Genomic DNA, 20,713 nt, shown 5'->3' on the forward strand with positions numbered 1-20,713 from the left:
ATCATGAGTGTTTATAAGTCTCAAAATAAGAATCTACATCAAAAGGTATACTGATCTCATTTGCAGAAATCACAATTACTAAGATATAGACCAAATCAGAATGTAAAAAAAAGTATTTCTGCTGTTATTTCCAAGAAGTGGCAAACACAAGAAATCAGTATCTTCTAGGCACTAGAGAAGCTAAATACCATACTACTCACATACGTGAAAATGATAAAAGATGCACTGAATTTTTTAAATGAAGGGGACCTGAGAGGGCAGTGAAGTGGCCTAAAACAGGTGACATTTTTTTTTTTTTTTATTAACTGAGTTTTTAACGGAAAGCCTGAAGGCAGGGGCACCTGGGTGGCTCGGTCAGTTAAGTGCCCAACTCCTGATGTCAGCTGAGGTCATGATCTCACAGTTTGTGGGATTGAGCGCCACATCTGGCTCCCAGCTGACAGCGTGGAACCTGCTTGGGATTCTCTCTCCCACTCTCTCTGCCCCTCCCCCACTCAGAGTCACGTGTGCTCTATCTCTCCCCAAATAAATAAACTTAAAATAAATAAATACATAAAATGAGAGAATCCTAAAATGGTGGCACACCAAACCATGGAAATTCTCTTACCCCGCCTCCCATTCTAGTGACTATAAAACCCAACAGAACTGCAATACGGCTGTGCCGACCCCCTTCATTTTCTAAGAGGTTCTATGGTAGAAACAAGTGTACTAGAGCGTATGCACATACGTATGTGTGGTGACCGTTTCATGGGTGTATACACGGCTCAAACTTACCAATTTGTACATTTTAAATATGTAAGTTTTCTATATGTCAATTATACCTCAATAAAGCGGTTTTAAAAATCTAAATGAATACTGACTATACAAAACAGTAACAGTTATGCCTTGTGGGGTTTGGCACAAGCTAAAATACACGATGACACCGGCAACATATAAGCTGGGATAGAGGAGGTGAGAAGGAGGCTAATGACTCAAAGTATTTTAAGGTTTTGTACTGTCCAGGAAGGGGGAAAGTACTTATAATACCTGGTCAGTCAAGGTTGTATTCTGTTTTCTCTAGGATAAACCACCAGAGAAAGTTAAAATGATGTATTAGAAGTTAAGTAGGGAATATGGGTTCTCAAAGAAAGAAGGCTACGTTAGATCACATAACACTCTGGTGAACTCCATGGAGGATTTACAAAGAAGGATATCACGCCTTACTACTAAAATCCTTTGAACAAAGACAAATACAAGCAAACAAAGGGAACTACTGGTTATATATGAGGCCAAGGAGAGTATTTTATTCACCAGATCACAGAAATCTGAAATAATAGTAAGATATTGTAATATACACATATTTAATATAGACACTAATCTGTTTGGATTCGAAGCTGGTACTTCTTGAACAGAAGACTAGTGGATATATCACTACCAGCCCTTTTTCAACCTGATAGTCTATAATGAGAAAACACACCTTTGAGGTGTCATGAGAATGGTGGGTTCTATCACCTGAGCAAGGAATTAACTTACTTAAATAGGTGCTACAAATTGAGAGTAAGAGTGCTTTCACAAGCAAGCAAAAGTCTTTTAAGATAAACAGAGGCGCTTGTTATTAGGCAAAGGCCACAAAGGCTTAGGGTTACCCTACTTACAAGAAAACCAGCCCAGGGAAATAATAAAAAGAAACTTTAACTTCCTAATGAAAAAACACATTCAGTCCCTAGCACACTATATGGTGAAACCTAGCATATCATAAAATGAGTGCTTACAGTGATGCAGAAATGAGAATATAAAATGTTAAAATTAGGTTAAATAGTTCTACTGGCCAATGCCACAATGCTCTGCTCTGGAATATGGAAAATGTCTTTTTAAAAGTTACTGTTTCGGGGCGCCTGGGTGGCTCAGTCGGTTGAGCGTCTGACTTTGGCTCAGGTCATGATTTCGCGGTCCGTGAATTTGAGTCCCATACTGGGCTCTGTGCTGACAGCTCAGAGCCTGGAGCCTGCTTCGGATTCTGTGTCTCCCTCTCTCTGAGCTCCCCCACTAGCACTCGGTCTCTCTCTCTCTCTCTCTCAAACATAAATAAACATTAAAAAAAAATTTTTTTAATAAAATAAAAAATAAAAGTTACTGTTTCCCCTAAATATCCATCAATAAAGGACTACTTAAATAAGGTATGGTACACCCATACAATGAAGTAGTAGGATCTTACATAAAGGAACAAAAAACATCGCTCTGTATTGCTAAAGAGCAATCTCCCAGATACACTGTTAAGTCAAAAAAAACAAGTATATGAGATATATATAAGCAAGTATGTGAGATATGAGTATACGAGATATAAGCAAGTACATATAATCTTTGGGCCCACCCCCTCCCCCCCAAAAAAATACCATCAATGGGAGAAAAAGCAAGAAAAGGTCATAGATGGAATTTAGTTTTCCCTGGCTATACCTTGGATTTATACTTTTGATTTTGGAACTATGGAAATGTTTTTAATAGTAAAATAAAATTCGTTTTAAAAAATTGTAATACTAGCATTGTTATTTTGAAATAAACACACATATTGTAGATAAAGCACACGAGCAATTATGGTAATGCCACTAAGAGTCAAGATTTTCAGCATAAGAGAAAAAAAAGATACAAAGAGAAAACTAAGAAAATTAAGTAAAAGCCCTGTAATATTTAATTTGAATTGGAACTACCAGCAAAAAGCCATGATGAGAACTGGCCAAAGCTACCAAATATTTAAGGGATAAATAATCCCATTTCTGCACAAAGTTTTCCCAAAAACTGAATGGAAAGGTTTACTTCCCAATTCATTCTATGATACCAGCATTACCCTTTTTCTAAAACCAAAGACACTGTAAGAAAATTACCAATATCCCTGATAAACAAAACTAGAGAGCTTAAACCAGTGGATTTCAACACTTACTGTACACCTGCAGGAATCTAGACAGTGTGTTACTGGCATAAAGATAAACAGATCAATGGAATAGAAACCAGAAATCGACCTACATATACATATAGAAGTGATCTTTGACAAACGTGCAGAAGTAAAATCTAACTATATACTAGTTATAAAATACACATCTAAACATAAGGACGCTCAAAGCTTGAAAGAAAAAGGCTGAGGAAAAATATCCTGTGCAAAAACTGATCAAAAGAAATCTTGTATAGCTATCTAATAGTAAATAAGCAGATATTAAGGCAAAAACCAGTGCTACAGACCAAGAGGGACCCTTCATAATAAAAAGTTCAATTCCACAGGCAGATACAATTCTGATTTGTATACATCAAGTAACAGCCTAAAAATATATAAAATAAAAACTTACAGAACTACAAAGATCTATAATCACATTTTTAACACATTTCTATCAGCAACTGATAAATAAAAATAAAGAGAATTTGAACAATGCAGCCAAGAAACTTGACTAAACTGGCACAGAGAGGACAAACTACCCCGAGGCTGTGGAATTCAAATTCTTTGCAGGTGTGCACACCATGTAAAAAATCAACATGATGAGTCACGAAAAAATTCTTAACAACTTTCAAATAATTCAACTTATGAGAATTAAAAAACTATACAGACGTTGATCAGAGATGAAACCACAAAGAGAAACTGACTGATAATGAAAATACATATCAGAATTTGCCGCATGTGGCCAAAGTGATATGCAGAGTAAATTTATGACATTAAAATGGATGTTAGAGGGAAAGGGCTGAAAAACAGAGCTAAGCATTAATCTTAAAAATTTATAAAGAGAACAAATTAAAAACAAGGAATAGAGAAGTGAATGAGAAAGATAAAAGCAAAAATTAATGAGGTGGAAAACAAATATACAATAGAAAAGATCAAAAAAGCCAAAATTTGGTTTTTGTTAAGACTAATAAAATTGATAAACCACTAGAGAGACCGATCAAGAAAAAAAATGAGAGAGAAAACAATTAATTTAAGGAATGTAGCAGGAATATTTAACTTGGATATTAAGAGAATATTATCAATAACATAATGACAATAAGTTTGGAGATTTAGGTAAAGTTTTAATATTTCCATTATTTCTACAAAGACATCCAGATGGCCAACAGACACATGGGAAGTTGCTCAACACTACTCACCATCAGAGAAATGCAAATCAAAACCACAATGAGATATCACGCCATACCTGTCAGAATGGCTAAAATCAACAACACAAGAAACAACAGGTGCTGGCAAGGATGTGGAAGAAGGGGAACCCTCTTGCACTGTTGGCAGGAATGCAAACTGGTGCAGCCACTGTGGAAGACAATATGGAGGTTCCTCAAAAATTTTTCAACAGAACTACCCTATGATCCAGTAATCACACTACTGGGTATTTACCCAAAGAATACAAAAACACTAATTTGAAAGGATGTATGCACCCCTATGTTTATTGCAGCATTATTTACAACAGCCAAATTATGGAATCAGCCCAGGTGTCCACTGACAAAGGGATAACGATGTGGTATATATGTACAACGGAATATTATTCAGCCACTAAAAAAAGAATGAAATCTTGCCATTTGCAACGACACAGATGGAGCTAGAGGGTATAATACCAAGTGAAATAAGTCAGTCAGCTAAGATCTCACTCATAAGTGGAAATTAAGAAACAAAACCAACAAGCAAAGGGAAAAAAGAGAGAGAGACAAGCCAAGAAACAGACTCTTAACTACAGAGAACAAACCGATGGGTACAAGGGGGGTGGAGATGGGTGAAATAGCAGATGGAGATTAAGAGCATACTCATCATCATGAGTACTGAGCAATGTATAGAGTTGTTCAATCACTTTACTGTCCACCTGAAATGAATATAACACTGTATAGTAACTATACTGGAATTAAAATTAAAAACTTAATTAAAAAAATTCCCATTAAAGCACAACTTACCAAACTGACACCAGAATAAATAGAAAACATAAGTAGTCCTAAAATTATTAGGTAAATTGAATCCATAATCCAAAGCCTTCCCACAAAGAAAACTCCATTTCTAGAACGCTTCACCATCAAGTTTTACCAAACATTTAAGCAGCCAATAATGCTGTTTATACAAATGTTCCAGAAAATACAAAAAGAGTGAACATTTCCTGACTAACTTTATGAGGTCAGCATAATCCTTCTGCCAAATCTGACAAGGAAATGATGAGAAAAGTAAAGTATATGTTAGTCTTACTCAAGAACACAGATGCAAAACTTGAAAATATTAAACTAAATTTGGCACTGTGTACAAAGGATAATACATCACAAGCTAGATTTGGTCTAGCACTTCAGTTTAACGTTTGAAAATCAATTGATGTAATTCATGACATTAACAGGATAAAAGAGGAAAATTGCACTAAGTGCTCCCCCCCCACGCCCTTATCCACAAGGGATATGTTCTCAGGCCCCCAGTGGATGCCTGAAACCATGGGTAATACCGAACCCTTTATATACTATGGTCTTCTCCTATACATACAGACCTATGATAAAGTTGAATTTATGAGTTAGGCACAGTAAGGAGATTAACAACAACAATAATAAAATGGAACAATTATAACAATACACTGTAATAAAAGTTACATGAATGTGGTCTCTCTCTCTCTCAAAATATCTTCTTGTACTGTATTTACCCTTCTTGTGGTGATGTGAGATAACATGACTATGTGATGAGATGAAATGAGATGAATGACGTAGGTGTTGTGATGTAATGCTAGGCTACTACTGACCTTCTGACAATTCATCAGCTTTGGAACTGTACTTGACCGTGAACTGAAACCACAGAAAGCAAAACCACAGACAAGGAGGACTACTGTGCCTCTCAAAAGAAGCAGAGAAACATTGGATAAAATTCAACATCCATCCAGACTTAAAGGTTTTTGGCAAACTAGCAACAGAAGGGAACTTCCGTAATCTGATAAAGGGTATCTAAATAAACAACTACCAAACAACTTGACAGTAAAATACTGAAAGCTGTCCTGCTGAGATCAAGAAAGAAATACAGATGCCTGCTATCCCTTCTGTAAGAACACTGTAGTGGGGTTCTCAGTCATTTAATAAGAAAGCATACATATATTGGAAAAGAAATAAAAATGTTATTATTTACAGCCAATCTTATTGGATTCACAGAAAATTCAAAAGGGAATCTACTAAAGAATTTCCATTTCCAAGTGGGATGTAGTAGGTAGCAGAAATCTACTGCTCCTGCTGTGACAACTAGGGAAAAACAGATTTTTTAAAAATCACATTTTTACAGACATCAGACACCATGAAACCAATGAAGACTACATGAATTAAAATTCTAGGAAGGAAGGGACCATTCCTAAGTGAGCAAAAATCACCCACTGGCTATTTTCTTTCCTATACGTTTACTATGCAATTCCTCTTAGAAATTAAATCTGCCATTTGCAGCAATGTGGACGGAAGTGGAAGCTATTATGCTGAGTGAAATAAGTCAGGCAGAGAAGGAAACATCATATGTTTTCACTCATATTTGGATCTTGAGAAATTTAACAGAAGACCATGAGGGAGGAGAAGGGGAAAAAATAGTTACAAACAGAGAGGGAGAGAGGCAAACCATGAGAGACTCTTAAGTACAGAGAACAAACTGAGAGTGGATGGGGATGCGGGGGAGAGGGGAAAATGGGTGATGGGCATTGAGGAGGGCACCTGATGGGATGAGCAATGGCTGTTGTATGTAAGCAATGAACCATGGGAATCTACCCCAAAAACCAAGAGCACACTTTTCACACTGTATGTTAGCCAAGTTGACAATAAACTACGTAAAAAAAATTAAATCTGCAATTGGTGCAGATTTAGGGCCGAGGATTATGCGTGCACAGACAGCAAGAGAACTCAGTGAAGCTTTTCATAGTCACCTGGGCTGGAATGGTGGATGATAAGGACCCTGAAACACACAGCAAGTTTCCCCCAGAGGATATTTACTGAGCACGTGGGAGGCACAGGAAGCTGAAGGCTGGAACAGAAAAGCAGAGTAACATCCCTATGGCCTCATGGTGCTTAGGAAACAAGGTCTATTTGTGGAGAGGGCCTGCATCAGCATCAAACATATAACCAAGACATTTGCAGATTTTGAAGCTGCGTAGGCTAGGAAGCATCTAGATGATGAAGAACACCATGAATTTTTAAGAAAAATTGGAAGATTTCTGTGACATATATTAGAGACGATAATATTCATAATACATAACAAAATTAACAAAAGGACCACCAGAAAGATAACCGGGCTAAAGGTATTAGTTGATTTATAAAAAAATTTTTTTAATGTTTATTTTTGAGAGAGAGAGAGAGAGAGAGAGAGAGAGAGCGAGCGAGCAAGCGTTAGCAGGGGAAGGGGCAGAGAGAGAGAGAGAGGGAGATAGAATCTGAAGCAGGCTCCAGGCTCTGCGCTGTCAGCACAGAGCCCAGCGCGGGGCTCGAACTCACAGACTGTGAGATCATGACCTGAGCCAAAGTCAGACGCTAAACCAACTGTGCTACCCAGGCGCCCCTGTATCAGTTGATTTATAAAAGACACACAGTAAACATGTAAAAACATGCTCACCTGTAATCAAGAGGTTACAAATGAAAACGACCAGAAAATATTTTGCCCATCCTATTGGCAAAATAATAATTAAAAGTTTTTAAATTCATTAATATCAAGCTCCACAAAGGGAAAATATTCCCACTAAGTCCAATTTAGGTACATAGTGTTAATAAGGCTAAACTCGCCTAGCTGGTGCCTAATTTGCCAGTAGAAAGCCAAGGAATTTTTCTAATCCCCAAAGGATTTGGCAGAAAGTTTATGACATAACCTATTAAGAAAGGGACTAGTCTAATTGGAAACATCCATTTTCTATTTGCGGCCTAAAGGTCAGTATGAAAACGGCCAAGAGGCACTGCTGGAGTCATTAACTTTCTTAAATTAGTGGGCATAATGGGCAAGTAGTGTGCTGATAGCAAACATGCAAAAACCAGAAGTAAAATAAATAAGGCTACAGGTGTACTCCAGGCAGACTTAAATTCTAGGCTAATGGAGTCTGAGTGTTACCTGACATGTACAAAGCAGCCACTGAGCAGTAGAAGCGGGCTGTAAAAATATTCACCTGGCAGTAAATCTGGGAGGATCAGGGAGACCAGTAGGGAAACTACTGCAATAGACCTGGCAGGTGTACCAAGAGTCTGTTTACAAACTTCAACATTACAACCTCTAGGTTGCCTTAAAATTCTAGTTATGGATAGAAAAAGATCGAATAAGACTTGAAGACTACTGGAAGAACAGACACTTGCCTGCTTAATTCTCAAACAACATCATGGCAGCAGGTACGCTGCATAGTGAGGTGGCTTTTAATTATTAAGGAGCAAAAACCTTAAAATTACATTAATCAATAATCTCAGACATAAAGGTGACTTTTTACAAGCTTTGGTCAAAAATGATTTTAAGATAATTATAATGTGACATTTTGACAATATAACAAAGAATGATTTAAGGGGTATAATAAATGTTTTTTTTAATTAACTGGATGGATCAAATGTTAAAATGCATGTCAAAGGAATTATAAATTTCAGAAGGTGAACAGCTCGCTGATTAGAAAATTAGCATGTATTTTTGCTTCAGTGGTCACTTTTCCTTGAAAGGCTCTGCCTGCCTGCCCGACCGCCCACCACCTTGCTCACTCAGGCCCAGCAGGGTTCCACGTGGGAAAAGTGCCTCAGCTCTTATCTCCGCAATGTGTCTCCCTGCTGTGATTACCCCTGGCAATGACTTCAACAGGAAGGTCTTACTGTTCTTCTGGTTCAGGGAGGAGGACTACTGCTGCCTCTGTATTTTTTTCCATTCCCAAACCATGCCCTCCCCACATGGAGGGAAAAACAACAGGAATGAAACACCACAACAAAATAAAACCCTAAACAGAAAGATTACAAACAAAGCCTACAGGCTTACTCTGGATTCAGGCTGCCACTGGGCATCCAAATTCTGTTTTGTGCACATGAATTCTTCGGTGGATATTTTCTTCATCTTCTTCCTTTTACTTTTTTAATGGAAATATATTTGATATATAACACTGTGTAGCTTAAGGCATACAACATGGTGATCTGATACATTAATAAATATATATACTGTAGTATGATTGTCACTGTAGTACTAGCTTGCACCTCTATCACTTCACGTAACTAACGTTTTTTGTGGTGAGAATTAAGATCTAGTCTGATCTTAGCAAGTCTGATGTTTTTAATATTCCAATATTGCTGTTTATAATAATTTTCTTATTCTTAATGACTCATTTACATATTGGTCTAACAAACGCTTCCCAATTTCCATTGTGGAAAGTTCAAATTGTATGGGAAGGCACACAGGTAAGAATAACTCTGGTATTTGGGAACATGTGCTGCTTAGTTCAAGGTCAGTTACAAAGTACTTTCCTAAAAATGCTAGCTAGCAAGAGTCTGAATGTTCTGCACCTCCCAATAGATAATGTATGAAATGGCTCTTGCTGAGTGCCATGCACCCTACAGCCACTGGAGGTCAGCAGAGATCCTGGTCCCACCAGGGGCAGATTGATAGGACTTTCTCCATCTAAAGCAGCAGCACCACCAGGGAGAGTGATGAATTTAACTTCCAAACTCCCCAGACAAGGAGGATGCAGAAGATGAGACAAAGGGAGACCATGAACGACAGGTGAAGCAAAGGCAAGTTTGAACTGTGTATATGTGTAGAAATTTTGGAAAAGAAAGACAATTACAAAGAATAAAACAGGAACAATTTGTAATCCAACCACCACCGAGGAAAACCACTGTTAACATTTTGATTATATCTTGCTGACTTTGATTAAAGTTGCTTAACAAGCAGTGACATGTTTCAATGGAAAGAAAAAAACAAAAACCTCTAAGGTATTCAAAGAGTTAAGTGCCAGCATGAATACTTCCAGAATGGGTATCAGCAGCTTGGAAGAAAATCCTAGAAAAAGCAGGATAACACTCTTTAATCAAGAGCATTACCAACACTCTTAATGGCACAGAAGTCAATATTGTGTGGAAAAACACAAAAATCAATGACTCAGAATTGAAAAGTGGTGTATAACAGTCAGATTCTGAATGTGAAATTGTTTCAGGATTACTTGAACAAATTTATTTTCCTTTTTGGGTATACACACTAATGATATGACAAAAAAAAATCTTTAAGTCTAAAATAGCTCTTATCATAAAAAAATTCTAAGTGATAGGAAAGCACTGTGTTGTATAATTTTTCGGTGGTTTTTTTTTTTTTTTTTCAGTTACAGATAAAAGTGTGCCTTGTAATCAATGCCAAGTTAGATTTGATGAAATACTGCAGAAAATACTTAATCGTACTGTTGGGAGATAATGAGATAACTTATTTGAAGTACTTAATGGAATACCTACAAAACTAAGAGTTCATAAAAGCTGGCTACTACTCATTACATTTATCCATCCATCTATTCAATAACTATAATCGTGCACCTCCTATGTGCTAGGCATCATTCCAGTGCTGGGGACACAAGGGTAAAAAGACAAGGTCCTTGCTATTATAGAGTTTACATTTATTATTATAGAGTTTTATTTTATGGAGTTTATAGAATTTACATTTATTATTATTATCATTATTATTTTATATTATTATCATCACTATTACTATTACTGCTGCTACTTTGTTTCCACAGGCTAGAATCTTAAATGAAATTTGTAAAAACTTGTAATACAAAATGCATGTAGCAAAAAGATGTGTGGATTCCGTAAGTACAGTATAAGAGAAACCCTCTATAGTTATTGGTGATTTACTATAGAGGGTTTCTCTTATACTGTACTTAGTATACTTAGTATACTCAGCGTACTTCTCTTATACTGTATACCAGAGATGTAGAGATTCCTTTCATGGACCCTCCAGATGGGACAAACTAAAAGGGTGATTGTGAGCTCTGTGACATGGATGAAACTTAGCATCTTAGTCCTATGCAGGATGAGGGAGGACACCTGTTCTGCTGCCATCACAGGACATAAATGCCCGGTGGGTAGAGAAGAGGTTGTTCCACATTTTACTCCTTGATTCTGTCTCTTTAATTGCCTCGACTTCCTTTTCTTTTTTCTCTTCCTCCTACTTTGTTCCCTTTGTTAAATGCAACATATGGAGGGGTGCCTGTGTGTCACTTAGGCGTCCAACTTCAGCTCAGGTGACGATCTCACGGTTTGTGGGTTTGAACCCCGCGTCGGGCTCTGTACTGACAGCTCAGAGCCTGGAGCCTGCTTCAGATTCTGTGTCTCCCTCTCTCTCCACCCCTTCCTGGCTCACGCTTTCTCTCAAAAATGAATAAATGTTAAAAAAAAATTTTTTTTTAAATAAATGCAACAGTGAAGAATTCAGGGACTTTGGAAGTGAACTAAATTTTAACCCTAGATGAGGGTCATTTAAGCTACAAGTTTTACGCTGGGGTTTCAAAAAATATACCTCAACTTAAAACGTTGGAAACTTCCTGATGACACTTTAGTGTTAGTCTGAGTTCAAAATTCTGCTTCCAAAGTTCCCAACCTCCCGCAACCTATTTTTTTGTTTGTTTGTTTTGGTGGGGAGACAGGTTGGGGGAGATCAAAGCTGACGCATCTAGCTCACACACAGAAACAAAAGGGCTGACTGGGTGAAATCAGCCTGTTATACCTACCTTTTGCCTTCTTCCTTTCTCCAGTTCTAAGTTCTCAACCTAGTTAGCTGAACCTTTGAACACAAAGTCCTAAGAAGGGCATATAAAGAAGTGAAGTCAAGATAGGGCAGAAAGCACTCCGCAGGATGCTGATGGGTGGAAGAGGGAGAGAGAAGGAAAAAAAATACAGGCAGCAAACTGAATAAGGCTGTCCTGTGACTGCACGGAGATGGGTTTTCCTGGCGGACTAGTAAAGTGGCACAGAGGACAACTCCCAAGGAATTCCCAACATGTTCTAAGGAATGAGTACATGCATTGCCTCCCTAAGAAGCTACTTTGAAAATACTCACTTGGAATGTTTTTTTGAAAATTAGAGCCCTTACATTTTTATACTGTCATATAATTATGTTGTTTGTTTTCTGACTTTATGGTCTCACCTCATCCTTAATTCTTAAACAGGGCTGACAAAAGAAAGACACCAGTAACACAGCATTGGTGGAAATTCCCAAATGCAAGACAATATACAAAATTTATGGCTTAGACAGATTTCACAACTCAATTCAGACATGGGTCACACCTCAATTTGACGTTGCAACACATTATGAAGCAATGAATAGTCATTAAAGATTTAAAAAATTCAGTGCAAGCAACGGCTGATTCATACACTCTGCCTCATTAATTTCTTCCAAGAACCTATACTGAGTTTTATCAAGTCTCTCAGAATTAACTGATAAGATAAGCCGGTTTCCTTTAATTTTAGCTGGTGGTGGGGATTTCTATTTCTTAATATTAACCCATCTTTGTATTATGGGCATACATGCACTTGGTAATGGGAGAATATTCACAAAAGCATATCTACCTTCCATGATACCCAGTGGTAAGGCAGACATGCTAATGTCCGGGAGATGGCAACTTAAGAAAGAAGGTAGTTTTGGGACCAATAAAATGGCCTCAACTGCCATACCTGCTCATGGAGGTTTCACTGAAAAATTCAGACAGCCACAGAGAGAACCGTGCGTCAGTTTCCAAAAGTCATCGAGTGACTCTAAGTAGCCCTCAAGATGTCAGCAAAAGTCTATCCAAGAAAATTCTTTTTACATTCAATGACCCTCCGGAAGGTCATTTATCACAGTGAAAATAAGCAGAAAACGCAATTAACAGTATCACAATACACCTGTACAGAACAGATTTCAAGCTTCTTCCAAACACATTTTCTCAAAAATTCTCAGGCAACAAGACCCTCCTTCCTGCTTCTTAACCAAAGACAAATTACAGGTCCAGAGACTTTTTATACCAACTTCTTATTCTGAACATTTTAAAACTTACAGAAAATATGAAAAAGTAATAGAATGAGCACCTGTATACCCTAACCTAGATGTAACATTTTATCACGTTTGGTTACCACATTTCTCTCTTGCTACACACATGCACTCACGCCTTTTATGGCAAGTGCTGACTCAAGTTCAGTGATTTTTAAGTCACTTGTCCATGTGTGTGTAACTTTTATAAGTGGTGGGCTTCTGGTATTAGAACACAGAGTTCTTACCTTTTTGTTTTTTTAAGTTTTATTTATTTATTTTGAGAGAGAGAGAGAAGGACCAGGGGAGGAGGGGAGAAGAGGAGAGAGAGAGAGAGAGGGAGGGGAAGAGAGAGACAGAGACAGAGAGACAGAGAGAGAGAATCCCAAGCAGGCTCCACACTAGAGCCTGACACAGGGCGCAAACCCACGAACCATGAGATCATGACCTGAGCGGAAACCAAGAGTAGGATGCTTAACCGACTGAGCCACCCAGGTGCCCCCAGAGAATTCTTATCTTACTGGAGGGCTGGGCCCCACAGTATAAAACAATAATAACAGAAACAACAATACCACATATGATTAATTTCATTTTTGTTTCTACATTGACCCATTACAAAGAATTTAAACAGACTATGATATAATTCGTTACAGACATTTTTAGTAATTTTTATATAGAAATTGGGTGAATTCTCAGCTTCGATGAGAAATCCAATTTAACTGACTTTATTCTGACCTCAGGATACTAGAGTTGCCTGGGACGCACTGTGTGCTCCTGGGCTCCGGTCTGGCCCTTCCACTTACTGTGGAACCCTCTGGCAAGTCGCTCAGCCCCTCCAAGTCTTTCAGCGCCTTCATCTGTACAGTGATGGCACACTCCCGCTCTCTCAAAGTCTCACGCTCATTCCCACCTCAGAAACCTCACACCTGCTCCTCCTTCTGTCTGAAATACTCTTCTTCCCCTATTTCCCTTAAGAATTTCTACTCTTCCCTCAGGTCTTGTAGGTCTGTCTCAGAAAGCATTCGCATTACCTCACAGCATCCAACACCTCTCCTCAGAGCAGCTATCACAACGAGCAACTGTGTATTTGCTACTCTTGCTTTCTGGGTAGACGTGGTTCATTGCTGTATCTCTAGAACCTACGCATGCCGCATGACAAAGGGTATGTATGTAAACATTTCTGCTGGGTGAAGGAATAACACTATCTGACTCAAGGGGCTGTGGGGAAGAGAACCGGAATAACGCATGTGAAAGCACACCTAAAGCCAAGTAGACGCTACATCAACTGTTTTTTTCCGGCAATTGGACTAGAAACTTTTTACAGGAACTTTTCCAAGAAATAACACTCTTACTTCGGCTGGGAAGTCTGGGTGACACAGTGCATCAGAAGCAAGGCAGACAGACTAAAGTATCAGAGGGCAGCACAGAGTAGGCTGCCACGATGCCAGAAGGTGATTAATGAGAATGAGACATACGTGGGCGGGATGATAGCTGCATTCTGAGGTCACCTTCTGCCTTTGCTAAAAAAGCTTTCTAGAGATCTTCTGCCTCACAGAAATTAATCCTGAAGCAGCAAGTAGGTACACCTGGCTAGAAAGAATACTGGAAGGACATGCAGGCCACATAAAGTAAAACTGCTTTTAGTCACATACAATAATTGTCTACATAGAAAATCCTATTGTATCTACATAAAACCCATTAGAACTATTAAGTACCAGTTTATAAGATCAATACACAAAAAATTAGTTGTATTTCTAGCAACAATCAGAAATTAAAATTTAAAAATCAATGCCATTTATAATAGCACCAAAAAATAAAGATGTGTGAGACCTAAGAAAAAACACCAGACAAACCCAAATGAGGGATATTTTACAAAACAGCTAACCAATGCTCCTCAAAATGATCAACTGTCAAGAAGACCTGAGGTCTAAATGCAATATCCTTAATCTTGGAACAGAAAAAGAACATGAGTAAAACAACTGATAAAATCTGAATAAAGTCTATAGTTTACTGATGGTAATACACCAGTGTTAGTTTCTCACTTTTGACAAATGTAATCTTAATCTTAATGTAATTATGTCAGCATTTGGGTAAACTGGGTAAGGACTATCAGGGAACTCTCTGTATTATCTTGGCAACTTTTCCCCCTCACTTTGGTTAGAAATTAACAAGCTGATTTTAAAAGTCATACAGAAATCCAAAGCAACTAAAATAGTAAAACCACTTTGAAAAAAAGTACAAAGTTGGAAGATTTATACACTACTGACTTCAAGACTTATTATAAAACTACAGTAATCTAGAGAGTGTGGTACCGGCATAAGCATAGACAAATAAATCACAGACAAACACCTCAACAGTACAGAACTGACAAATGAGAAACAGATCCACACATATATGGTCAGTTGATTTTGGCAAAGATGCAAAGTCAATGAAGAAAGGACAGTCCTTTCATCAAATACTATCACAACAGCTTGATAACTATAGGCAAAAAAATGAACTCTGACCCACACATTGTGCCACATGTAAAAATTATCTCCAAATTTGGATCACAGAGCTAAAAGGAAATGTATGATCTATGGATCATAGAGCTAAATGTAAAACTTCACGCTATGAAATTTATGAAAGAAAACATACCAGAAAATCTTTGTTATCCTGGGTGAGACAAAGACTTCTTAGATACAGCTTCAAAAGTATAATCCATTTTTAAAATGGATAAATTGGAGTTCATCAAATTAAGAATTTGATGAACCCAGGGGCACTTGGGTGGCTCAGTCAGTTAAGCATCCAACTCTTGGTTTCGACTCAGATCATGATCTCACAGTTTGTGAGTTCGAGCCCTGCATCAGGCTCTGCACAGACATCACAGAGTCTGCTTGGGATTCTCTCTCCCTCTCTCTCTCTCTTTGTTCCTCCCCACTTGTGCTCTCTCAAAATAAATAAACAAACTTAAAAAAAAAAAAAGAATATATACCCTTCAAAAGATACTCTCAAACATTATTGGAGGTCTCACACTTCCTGATTTCAAAACTTATTATAAAGCTACAGTCATCAAAAAAGTGTGGTACTGGTATAGAGATAGATATATAGACAGATGGAACAGAGAGCCCAGAAACAGACCCTCACACATACAGTCAAATGTTTTTTGATGAAGGGTACCACATCATTCAGTGGGGAAAGGACAGGGTCATCAACAAATGGTGTTAGGAAACTGGATGTCCACATGCAAAAAAATGAAATTGGATCCCTATCTTACACTCCATACAAAAATTAACTCAAAACTGATAAAGGCCTAATCACACAATCTATACTGTAATACTCTTGGAAATAAATGTAGAAGAGTTCCAGAACACTGGGTTTGCAATGATTTCTTAGCTATTGCCCCAAAAGCCCAGGCAACAAATGTAAAAACAGATAAATTTGACATCAAAATCTGTAACTTCCAGGGGCGCCTGTGTGGCTCAGCTGGTTAAGTGTCTGACTTTAGCTCAGGTCGTGATCTCATAGTTTGTGGGTTCGAGCCCCACATCGGGCTCTGTGCTGACAGATCAGAGCCCGAAGCCTGCTTCGGATTCTGTGTCTCCCTCTCTCTCTGCCCCTCCCCTGCTCATGCTCTCTCTCTCAAAAAAAAATAAACATGAAAAAATAATAACAGTAATAAACATGAATGATAAATGCAACAATCTCAAAATAACCAGGCTGAGTAAAACAACAACACACACATTCAAACACATACACACACACAATACAATGTATGATCCCACTTATACATAATCCAGAAAATGCAAACTAATCTCTTATTAACAAAAGCAGTTCCATGGTCCCCTGAGATTGATGGGGGAAGAAAGGCACCACAAAAGGAAACAAGAAAAATTTGGGGAATGACAGATATGCTGATATTTTGATTGGGGTGACGGTTTCATAGGTGTATGCATGTGTCAAAACATCAAATTTTATAATTTAAACTTGTGCAGTTTATTTTACCTTAATTATATCTGAATAAATCTCTTAAAAACAAAACCAATCCTACCAAAGAACAATCTACCTAACAGACATTTCTCCCGAGACCACAGGATTCTTAAGGTCCTTCCAGTTCAGAAACTCTACGTTATAGCTGGCGCATGAGAAGTGATCCAGGGCACAGTCTGTCTTATAATCTCTAAAGAGAAAGTGGAAAATGTGAATAAATCATCAATCAATAAGGATTTCATAACATCACTTTTAAAAAGTGAAGAATTGCACAGAAAAAATAAAATATTTAGAGAGAATACACAATGTCTCAGATACAACTTTCATTGGTAAAAAATTGACTTTGTAGCTCTATCTGGTAGATCAAAAAGCATCTGAATTATGGCTGTTTACTCCCATAAAAAGAGAGCCTGATCAATAGTAGTAATGTCAGGTTTATCTCAAAAGTAAGTTAATCTTAGTTTAAAAAACAGAATAAATAATATTTATGGTTCAACAATAGTTCATTTTTCTTCCCAATGACTTTAAGTTTAAAAACACAAGTTCAGATTTTATGGTCCAAATTCAGTGAAAGTAGGAACTACTGTCTGTACTGTAATGTCTAAATAAATACATAAAAAATAGAAAGATTTAAAATGAGAACCCATACCAAAAACATCATATCTGTCAGCGAAAAGTAGGAGGAAAGATCCAGAAAGCAGTGTGAAAATGCAGTCCACACCTGTACTGACAATCTTTTACTGCTCCCTTCATCCTATTTAGTTATGAATCTCAAAAGACAGAAATTTGGGGTATGGTTTATAAAATACTGAAATACTTTGCCGTTAGCCATTTCTCCACCAGTAAATCCCCAAAGTGTTTGTTAAACTGAATAGAAAGACACTAATAAAGCTAACAGGTCTGTAAAAGTATTTGGTCAGATCTGGATTCTAAATCTGGCCTGACTAGACATTAAGCTCTATGATACTGAGTAAGTCACTTGACTTCCATTTCCTCATCAGTAAAATGAAAAGTTAGTGCACACACACACACACACAAATTCTAATTGTCAGGCTAAGAGCAAATGACAGGAAATTTGCAGAATGGAGCGTTCTGTACTCAGACCAACTTGCAAGTAACACGAGGCAACAAGCTTTTTTTTTTTTTAATGTGTCATTTATTTTTGAGAGAGCGCAATTGGGAGAGGGGCAGAGACAGGGACAGAGGATCTGAAGTGAGCTCTGGGCTGACAGCAGCAAGTTCAATGTGGGGCCTGAACTCATGAACTGTGAGATCATGACATGAGCCAAAGTCAGATGCTTAACTGTCAGCAGAGTCTGCTTGGGATTCTGTGTCTCCCTCTCTCTCTGCACCACCCCCCCCCCCCCCCCCCCCCGCTTACACGCTTGCTTGCTTTCTTTCTTTCTTTCTTTCTCTTTCTCTCTTTCTTTTTCTTTCTTTCTTTCTCTCTCTCTTTCTTCTTTCTTTCTCTCTCTCTCTCTCTCTCTCTCTCTCCCTCTCAAAAATAAACATTAAAAAAAAAAGCATGAAAAGAAAAAGTTCCTGCCTTTGAAGAACGGACGCTGCAACGGTTGAGACAACTAGGACAGAATGAACCAGAGCTACAAACACAGTGAGTCTAGTACTATGAGAGAGGAGAACTTCACACCTGCTGGACACACTAAGGAGGGAACACCACTGCAGGCTCACTAGTTCAAGTTAGCAAGACTGGTCATGTACACAGAAAACCAAGAGGCTTTTACAGAGAATGCTCTGCTGGGAGAAGTGAAATGCAAGACGCTGGACTGTAAGTGAGTCTAACCTAAGTTTCTCAACACTTTCAATATTTATAATCCATAACTACAGTTAATTACACCTCGAAGACAGTCTCAGCCAATTTTAGTGGAACCTTTTAAGTAACAAAAACACACAAAAATCTGAGAGTTTTATTTGCAATGACTACAAATGGTATTTTTGTAGGTTCTAAAACTAACAGAAATCCATTTTTTCCTAAAACTTTATTTCAATTTTATTTATTAATTATTTTGGTATTCACTTTGGCAGAACACATTGCTGGTTATAACTTACTACCTATATGCTTATTCTACTATATTTTAATTAAAAAATTAATTACTTCTCAGGCAAAATACAAACTAGTATTGTAAGTACATAAAGATTAAATATTAACATTTAACCAAAGTCACTAGAACCTTCCATCTAAAGTAGAACATTTTTTTTGAGCATTAAAAAAGGAGAGAGAGAGAGAGAGAGAGAGAGAGAGAGAGAGAGAGAGGGAGAGAGTGTGTGTGTGTGTGTGTGTGTGTATGTGTGTGTAGAGAAGGGAATGAGACGATTTGTTCCAGAATTCCTATTGAGATACTTACAGTGCTGATCACAATCAACTCTGGCAAACACTACTTGATTTTCATTTGGATATTCTTCCTTAATGACATTAGAAGCTTCCTCAAAAATTGGATGCAACATTTGGCTGAAACGACACCTATGCACAAAGAAGGATACCAATTAAAACTGAAAAGCAGAAGCAATAAAATCTTATTTCAGTTATCATCTATTGTTATTTAGTGTATGTACAATAAACAGCTTTTGAGACAATCACATAGTTAATTTAGTCATGGACCTGAATGTCATTCATTAAAGATGAAGGCAAGTTTGAACTCAAAGCCTATTCCAATTTAAAGATTTTGGTGTTCTGCAGCTTAAGAAGCTATGTGCTATAATGAAGCACACAGCTAAGGATCTCTCAAAGAGGCCAGAAACAAGTCTGATATAAGCCCTCTAAGATGTATCCACTTGGACTTATAACTATTAAGACTTGGGCATTTAGAGAAGAAATTAGCTTTCTCTAAATAATGAACATATTTTGAGACTACTATACAAAATCCTTAAGATGGTAAGTTTATTTCAAATACTAGACTGATTCGCTTGACTAGGTCAATCAAATCTCATATGCAAGTCAGCATACTAGATACACCAGTGGCATGAAAAGGATATATAGTGTATATTAAACTCTTGACCCTCAAAATTAACCCCTGGTTAAAATAGGCTTTCATGTCTATAAACAAATATATTAAGTTCAGGAGCAAAAGTGCTAAATTCCTAAACAAGATTTCTTATTCATGTTTCCTTTGTCGTTTGTTTTGTTCTTACTTTTACAAAGGGACACAAACCCTACAGTATTTCAGAAACTTGTTTCTTCTAATTCTGTCCCTTAATCAGGCCAACTACTTCACAAACATGCTATAGGTTAGTAAAGGGACCTGATAAGAAAGAGAAGAAGAATCAAAATGAGCACACAGCCAGATGGGTTAGAATAGTTATTCTTGTATGAAAAAGGTATTAAGTGTTTGTTAACAACAAAAAAAACAAAAAACAAAAAAACTATAACTGCTATTACTATTGCTTCCAGAGCCCTTTTCCACTAAGAGATTTACTTAAATGAAGCCTGTGAACTCTTTAATCCACATGATTAGGTCATACATATGAACTACAATTCAATGCAAGTCTGGTAAAGCCTGTAAAAGGATGCAAATTCTTATACTCCTCCCTATTTCTTTCTGTAGATACCTCCGCTGGCCCACTCACCTGACTTCCTAAGGAGATGTCCTAGAATATAGCAAGGAGACACAATCTGTATCTTCAATCTCTTGCTTTCAAGTGGCTCTTTCCTCTTTTAGCATTCTTAAATCTCTCCCATCTGGGATAGGTGGGTGGGGTCTGTGGACATCAGGGACCGTGTCTTATTTGACTATGTATTCTAGTAAGCATTTCAATATGTCTGTTAAATGATTAAATTGATAGAATGGAGGAACTGGAAAGGCTAGGTCCACA

At 37.6% G+C, this 20,713-nt stretch overlaps 1 protein-coding gene across 1 annotated transcript in view; it reads right to left on the minus strand.

The window, feature by feature from the left end:
* ERP44 (endoplasmic reticulum protein 44) overlaps positions 1–20,713 on the minus strand; it is a 95,056-nt gene that overhangs the window by 31,071 nt on the left and 43,272 nt on the right. The window contains exon 4 of the mRNA XM_011288533.4: positions 19,249–19,364. Coding sequence (XP_011286835.3) covers positions 19,249–19,364 — 116 coding nt within the window. The remainder of the gene's footprint in view (positions 1–19,248; positions 19,365–20,713) is intronic.

Source organism: Felis catus, chromosome D4 (assembly GCF_018350175.1).
Source record: "Felis catus isolate Fca126 chromosome D4, F.catus_Fca126_mat1.0, whole genome shotgun sequence".
Classification (NCBI taxonomy): Eukaryota; Metazoa; Chordata; class Mammalia; order Carnivora; family Felidae; genus Felis; species Felis catus.